The sequence below is a fragment of the Penaeus monodon genome, chromosome 37, assembly GCF_015228065.2.
Source record: "Penaeus monodon isolate SGIC_2016 chromosome 37, NSTDA_Pmon_1, whole genome shotgun sequence".
NCBI lineage: Eukaryota > Metazoa > Arthropoda > Malacostraca > Decapoda > Penaeidae > Penaeus > Penaeus monodon.
This window is the reverse complement of record NC_051422.1, coordinates 1,227,488-1,234,987: the sequence shown is the minus strand read 5'-3', so window position 1 is coordinate 1,234,987 and position 7,500 is coordinate 1,227,488. Positions and strand designations below refer to the sequence as shown.

At 39.3% G+C, this 7,500-nt stretch overlaps 1 protein-coding gene across 9 annotated transcripts in view; it reads right to left on the bottom strand.

Annotated features, from left to right (window-relative positions):
* The window catches only part of LOC119596143 (protein nervous wreck-like), a 65,749-nt gene that overhangs the window by 23,080 nt on the left and 35,169 nt on the right, over positions 1 to 7,500 (bottom strand). For all 9 annotated transcript variants that reach the window (XM_037945303.1, XM_037945305.1, XM_037945309.1 and 6 more), the window contains exons 8-14: positions 7,374 to 7,500; positions 6,792 to 6,914; positions 5,546 to 5,734; positions 4,328 to 4,502; positions 2,645 to 2,748; positions 1,520 to 1,664; positions 315 to 454 (exon numbers count right to left, since the gene is read on the bottom strand). The exon at positions 7,374 to 7,500 is cut by the window's right edge and continues 2 nt beyond it. In XM_037945303.1, the coding sequence (XP_037801231.1) occupies positions 315 to 454; positions 1,520 to 1,664; positions 2,645 to 2,748; positions 4,328 to 4,502; positions 5,546 to 5,734; positions 6,792 to 6,914; positions 7,374 to 7,500 (1,003 nt within the window). The remainder of the gene's footprint in view (positions 1 to 314; positions 455 to 1,519; positions 1,665 to 2,644; positions 2,749 to 4,327; positions 4,503 to 5,545; positions 5,735 to 6,791; positions 6,915 to 7,373) is intronic.

The window sequence follows — 7,500 nt, the reverse complement described above, 5'->3', positions numbered from 1 at the left end:
CATATAGACACACTTCCTCTCTCTCTCTCTCTCTCTCTCTCTCTCTCTCTCTCTCTCTCTCTCTCTCTCTCTCTCTCTCTCTCTCTCTTTCCTCGCACACACAAGCACACAACCCCCCCCCCCCATACACACACACACACACACACACACACACACACACACACACACACACACACACACACACACACACACACACACACACACACACACACATACACACACACACACACACACACACACACACACACACACACACACACACACACACACACACAAACACACACACACACACTTTACAAAATCGCCATACGTACAGTGTAGTTGTACAGCACAATGCACTTGGGGTAGGTTCCTGGTTCCTCCGGGGGGCCGTTGGTTACCGGGGGGAGGGGGGATACAGGTGGATCCCCCCAGTCCACGTTCGTTGGGTCCCACATGGTCGCCTCTAGTTTGACTGTGGGAGGGAGGGAGGGAGGGAGGGAGGGAGGATGGGAGGTAGGGGGAGGGAGGGAGGGAGGGAGGGAGGGAGGGAGGGAGGGAGGGAGGGAGGGTGGGTGGGTGGGTGGGTGGGAAAGGGAGGGAAGAAGAAGGTGGGAGTGGGGTAGAGAGAGGGGGATGGAAGGAGAGGGAGGTGGTGGGAAGGAGGGAAGGAGGGAGGGAGGGCAGGGACGGAGAGGGTAGGGGTAGGGGTGGGAAAGTGGGAAGGAGGGAAGGAGGGAAGAAAGGAGGGTGGTGGGAGGGAAGTAGGGTGGGTGGAAAAGGGAGGGAAGAAGAAAGTGGGAGGGGGATAGAGAGAGGGGAAAGAGGGGAGGGAGGCAGGGAGGGTGGGGAGAAAGGAGGATGGGAGAGGGAGAAGAAAAGAGAGGGAAGGAAGGTGGGTGGATGGGTGGGTGAGAAAGAGAAGGAAAGGGTGAGAGAGAGAGAGAGAGAGAGAGAGAGAGACAGAGAGACAGAGAGAGAGAGAGAGAGAGAGAGAGAGAGAGAGAGAGAGAGAGAGAGAGAGAGAGAGAGAGAGAGAGAGAGAGAGAGAGAGAGAGAGAAAGAGAGAGAGAGAGAGAGAAAGAGAGAGAAAGAGAGAGAAAGAGAGAGACAGAGAGAGGAAAAGGAGAAGGATGGAAGGAGAGACAGAGAAAGAGAGAAAGAAAATATTTTCCCCATTAGTTCACAGCGACACTTCAACATGAATATAAAAAAAAGTAAAAATATCGACATGACACAACATATCTACATCACTTCACTATCCATTTTTCTTTTCTTTTCACTCGTCTATTTTTTTTTTATCTATTAATTAATTTATTTATATTTCTATCTACTTATTCGTTTATCTATCCCTTCATTAATTCATTTATCAATTCATTAATTAATTCACTCAATTTCCTCTCCCTTAATTAATGCACACAATAATCCTGTACATTATTTTACTTTCTTATTATTTTATCATTTTAGTATTACTATATTATTCATATTATTCTTTTTATCTATCTTATCTGTTTTATCTTTTTTTTTTCCAACCACTCACTTTCTTCTGGTTGTTGCTGTGGCGGCGGCGGCTGTTGAATACTATCCTCCTTCTCCGAATCTATCGAAAGAGGTTCTGCTGTGGACGTAGCGTTGTAGTCCGAATCTTGCTGTTCATTTTCGTACTCTGCCGGCGCTCCCTCGATCTGAGGACGGCGGTGGGAGAGAGAGAGGACAGAGCGTTGTTGAGGGTTTTTTTTATTTTAGAAAATCGTTACTTGTTTTCGTTTGCTCTTTTCTGATGATTTATTAGATTTTTTTTTTTTTGCTTTACTGTAATCTAAGAACGATATATGTATGTGTGTGTGTGTGTGTGTGTGTGTGTATATACATACATATATATATATATATATATATATATATATATATATATATATATATATATATATATATATATATATTTGTGTGTGTGTGTGTGTGTGTGTGTGTGTGTGTGTGTGTGTGTGTGTGTGTGTGTGTGTGTGTGTGTGTGTGTGTGTGTGTGTGTGTGTGTGGTGTGCATACATATATGTACACACACACACACTCCATTTTTCCTAAATGGCCAAAGGAACACAACCAAATGTCCTTTCTTGCAAAATGCTACGTAATATCTACTGCATTCAACTTTATAACCTTATCAACCTTAACCTTATTAACTTTATCAACCTTATCTTAGCCTCCGCCTTATCAATCTTCTTTCAGCCTTATATTCACCCTTACATTTAACCTTATCACCCTCATACTTAACCTTATTTCAACCTTATACCTGACCTTACATTCAACCTAATTAACCTTACCTTAATCATATACTTGACCTTATTTCAAACCTTATACCAACCTTATCCTAACCATATTTCAACCTTATCACCCATCCATCTAACCTTATTTCAACCTTATATCTAACCTTATCTTAGCCTTATATTCAACCTATTTAACCTTATATCAACCCAATCACTCATACATCTAACCATATTTCAACCTTATATCTACCCGTGCATGCAGCCTTATATTCAACCTTATCAACCTTATACCAACCTTATATCAACCTCATTCTAACCATATCTCAACCTAATCACCCGCACATCTAACCATCTTTCCCCCTCGTATCTACCGTTGCATGCAGCCTTATCCTACGCCCGCTTACCTCTTCTCTGACGGAGAGGGACGACCCTGAGCGACTGAGAGAGACTTCGAGGTCCACGCCGAGGCTGTCGCTGTCCAGGCTCTTGGAGTAGTCCTCGATCTCGACTGTTGGAGGTCGATCAGTCAAGATCATTGAACTGCCGCCCGGTCATTGTTCGCACACAAGCGCGTGCGCCCGCGTGTACGTACTCACATGCGCGTGCACAAGTGTTCGCTCGGACGTACATGCAGAAGCGTTAACCCTTGGCTCGCTTTGTGCCTTTCTCCTCCCTTCTCTCTCCGTCTTTTTCTGCCTCTTTTGTCCGTGCCTTTCTTTCGCTCTCTGTCTCTCTCTCTCTGTCTTTTTTCTGCCTCTCTGTCTCATTCTTTCTTTCGCTCCCTGTCTCTTTCTGTCTTTCTCTCTTTTCTCTTTCTCTGTGTACCTTTCTCTTTTTTCTTTCTCTCTGTGTCTTTCTCCTCTCTCTCTCTCTGTCTGTGTCTTTCTCCTCTCTCTCTCTCTCTCTCTCTCTCTCTCTCTCTCTCTCTCTCTCTCTCTCTCTCTCTCTCTCTCTCTCTCTCTCTCTCTCTCTCTCTCTCTCTCTCCTAACTCGTTGACTTACTCGCACACACACACACACACACACACACACACACACACACACACACACACACACACACACACACACACACACACACACACACACACACACACACACACACAGAACATGCATCACTGGAACATCATTTCGATCAGTAGTGTTACCCCTTATCTCTTATCTATAAACACACACACAGGTACATGCATTTTCTGAAAGTTTATTATGAATCAAAACATTTATATATCACCCCCTCCCCCCCAAAAAAAACGAAAAAAACGGATAAACAAATAGATGGAAATAAAATTTGCAGGAGGGAAAAAAAGAGGAAATAACATGAAAATCAAATGCAAATCACCTCCCCCCCGCAATAATAATAATAATAATAATAATAATAATGATAATAATAATAATAATAATAATAATAATATTAAAATAATAATAATGATAATAAGAAGAATTTTCAACGGGAGAAAAAAAAATTCTCCTTCGAACAGTTCCAAAAAAAAGAAAAAAAAAAAATCTCTACAGGAGGGTAAAAAAAATAAAGATTAAAATGAAACTCAAGTAATTAAAACAGACAAACCAAAATAAACCAAAAATAAACACAACAGACAAACAAACAAAATATAAACAAAACTCAAATAGTCAAAACAAACAAACAAATAAATAAATATAAACAAATCTCAAATAGTCAAAACAAACAAACAAACATAAAGAAACATAAACAAAACTCAAATAATAAAAAAAATATATAAACAAAACTCAAATTATCAAAACATACAGACACAAAAAAGCAAACAAACAATTAACAAAAAAACAAAAAGAAAAATTAGCAAACAAAACAAACAAACAATAAAAAACAGTTAACAAAAGAAAACAAACAAACAATAAAAAACAATTAACAAAATAAACAATTAGCAAAAGAAAACAAACAAAAAAAATCAAATCAGAAAGCTACCACGACCCTAAGCTCACTCACCCCCCCCCCCAAAAAAAAAAATAATAATAATAATTCGGAATGCTCCCACGACCTAAAACTCACTCCCCCCCCAAAAAAAAAAAAAAAAAAAAAATCGGAATGCTCCCACGACCCAAAGCTCACTCACTGCCTCCTTCCTTGAGCAGCTCCAACTTGGCCTCCGCTTTGCACTTGTGCGTCTCCGCCTTTCGAATGATGTTCCTCAGCTCGTCGACCTTCGCCTCCACGTCAGGAGTGAGGTCGGCCTCCGTCTTGATCGTCGCTTGCACCTTCTGCAGCTTCTTGGTCACGTCGCGAATCACCTGTGTGCGGGGTGGGAGTGGGTGGGAAGGGAGGGAGGGAGAAGGGAAGGGAGGGAGGGAGGGAGGGGAAGGGTGGATTGAGAGAGAGAGAGAGAGAGATGGAGAGAGAGAGAGAGAGAGAGAGAGAGAGAGAGAGAGAGAGAGAGAGAGAGAGAGAGAGAGAGAGCGACCGAGAAGGATAGATAAATGGGAAGAGGGAGAGAAAGAGATAAAAAGAACTCATTTGATACGAATAATCATATTAGGCCGCTATTAATGATTGCCATGAGACAGAAAACAATATTCGCATAGCATATTAATTGGTAATTATAATCATCAGTCTAATTATAAAACAACGAAAGTTGAAATTCAACACCAGAATGACTTTGACAAGAACATGATCATCGTCTTTTCACTCTACATACATCCTTTTACATTAATACATTAATTTATTTTATAATAATAATAATAATAATAATAATAATAATAATAATAATAATAATAATAATAATAATAATAATAATAGAATATATATATAAATGATAATAATAATAATAATAGAAAAGATACTAGTCGTTTTTCATCATTACTATATTTCATTTATCATCTACAATGTGATGTCTTTTTATTGTTTTCCTTTTTATCATTATCATATCTTAATTATCTTTTCTATCTTACATCTCTCTTTTCAATATCACATCGTTATCACCATCTCTTTCCTTCCCTTTTTAATTTCACAATTTCTATTCCAACCATTCCTTTTGTCATTTTACATCTTTATTATCATATTTCTTTCCCTTATAGCATTTTCATCACAAGCATCTGTTTTGTCATCTGTTTCCTTTCCTTATAACCTTATTTCCTTTTTTAAAATCAAAACCATCTCTTCTTAATTACCACACTTTTATCACTATCTCTATCTTTCCTTATTACATTTTTTAAAAATCACAACCTTCCCTTCTTCATTGCCACGTTTTTATCACCATCTCTTCCCCTTCCCTTAACATTTAAAATTTCTCTAATCACAAACACCCATTACAACCACACCTCTCCCTATAACCTACCTTCGTCTCCTTCTGCACAACGGTAACCGCCTTCTTGCTCTCATTGTCCAAAACACCCTGGCAGGTCTCATCATGAACCACAAGCTTGTCTATTTTGTCGCCCTCGCAAGGTTCATAATCGTAATTGATATTCTGGCCCAGCATAGGGTAGAAGGTGAGGTAGCAGCGCAGGTTGTAGCCTCTGGTAATCTGGCGAATGACGAGGAACAAGGGTTGCTATTGTAATGTTGTGTTATTATGCTGTGGTGGTGTCTTTATATAAATATAAAAAAGGGTAAATGTTGCTGGTGATGATGCTTACTGCTTCGTGATACTGCTACTTTTACTGATATTTTTAATAATATTACTGCTATTACTACCATTATTACAACTGTTGCTGTTGTTGCTACTAGTACTACCTCTATAATTGTAATGATAATGATACTGACAATTATAATGACACTGATAATGGTGATAATGATAACAATAACGACGATGACCCCGATGATATCACTGATATGATCTCATAAATGATACAAGACTACAAACTACAAGAAACAATAAAAGTGATCAGGGAAATTATCTAAAATACGTAATTACACCACTACCCGCTTCTACCTCAATGTAAAAGGATTTTGCACATTCTAGTAACACATTTTTTAGCTGTGCGAAAACGCTGCAGATAACGGGAATAGAATTTTGGGTAAGCAATATAAGAATTTATTCAATTGGGGCTTTTATAGCATAGCAAGGGGCCCATGGCAGATATAAGCGTAAAGGCAACTAGAATATCAGTTTATCTAATACGTTTTTGCACGTGATTATGATTTTATTATTAGGCATTACATAATTAAATATACATTACTTATAGGTTTATATATGTGTGTATGTGTGTGTGAATCTGAGTATGTGTGTGTGTCTTTTATGAATATGTGCGTGTATGTGTATGTTTCTGTTTGTTTATGTATATGTATATGTGCACGTTTCTATATATAGTATGTGTCTATCTGTGTCTATATTTGTGAGTGTGAGTGAGTGAGTGAGTGAGTGATTGAGTGATTGAGTGATTGAGTGAGTGAGTGAGTGAGTGAGTGAGTGAGTGAGTGAGTGAGTGAGTGAGTGAGTGAGTGAGTGAGTGAGTGAGTGAGTGAGTGTGTGAGTGAGTGAGTGAGTGAGTGAGTGAGTGAATGAGTGAGTGAGTGTGAGATGGGATGTGCTGCGTGTGAGAGCACACATTTTCTTACTGCAAAGCCAAAAACTAATTTACCGTGCTGGCCTGCTCTCGGATCCTGGTATAGGAAACCTGCGAAGCCGAACAGGTTAGCAGTTCCGTCCGGCTCATGAGGGTCAGGTAACCGGCCACCTTGTCGTACATGTCACACTCCATTGTCTGTACAGAGAGAGAGAGAGAGAGAGAGAGAGAGAGAGAGAGAGAGAGAGAGAGAGAGAGAGAGAGAGAGAGAGAGAGAGAGAGAGAGAGTGAGAGAGAGAGAGTGAGAGTGAGTACAAAATGATTATTTAAAGAGTTCAATATACACACACACACACACACACACACACACATATATATATATATATATATATATATATATATATGTATGTATGTATGCATATGTATACATACATGCATACATATACATATATACATATATATATATATATTATATATATATATATATATATATATATATATATATATATATATATATATATATATGTATGTATGTATGTATGTATGTATGTATGTATATGTTTCATAATCACTATCTTTTACACCATCACCCTTTTTCCACGTTAGACCTACCACAGTGCAGAATAACACACATCTATGCCTCCACATGATACTGACCCGGAGCACTCTTTCGAAGTCGATTTCATAGTAGCGTCTTTGGTGCGTGTTGGCGGCCGTGAGTGCCAGAAGGTAGTCATTGCGGGCACCGGCTGATTTCTCGTCGCAGATATCACGTTTTGCTGAA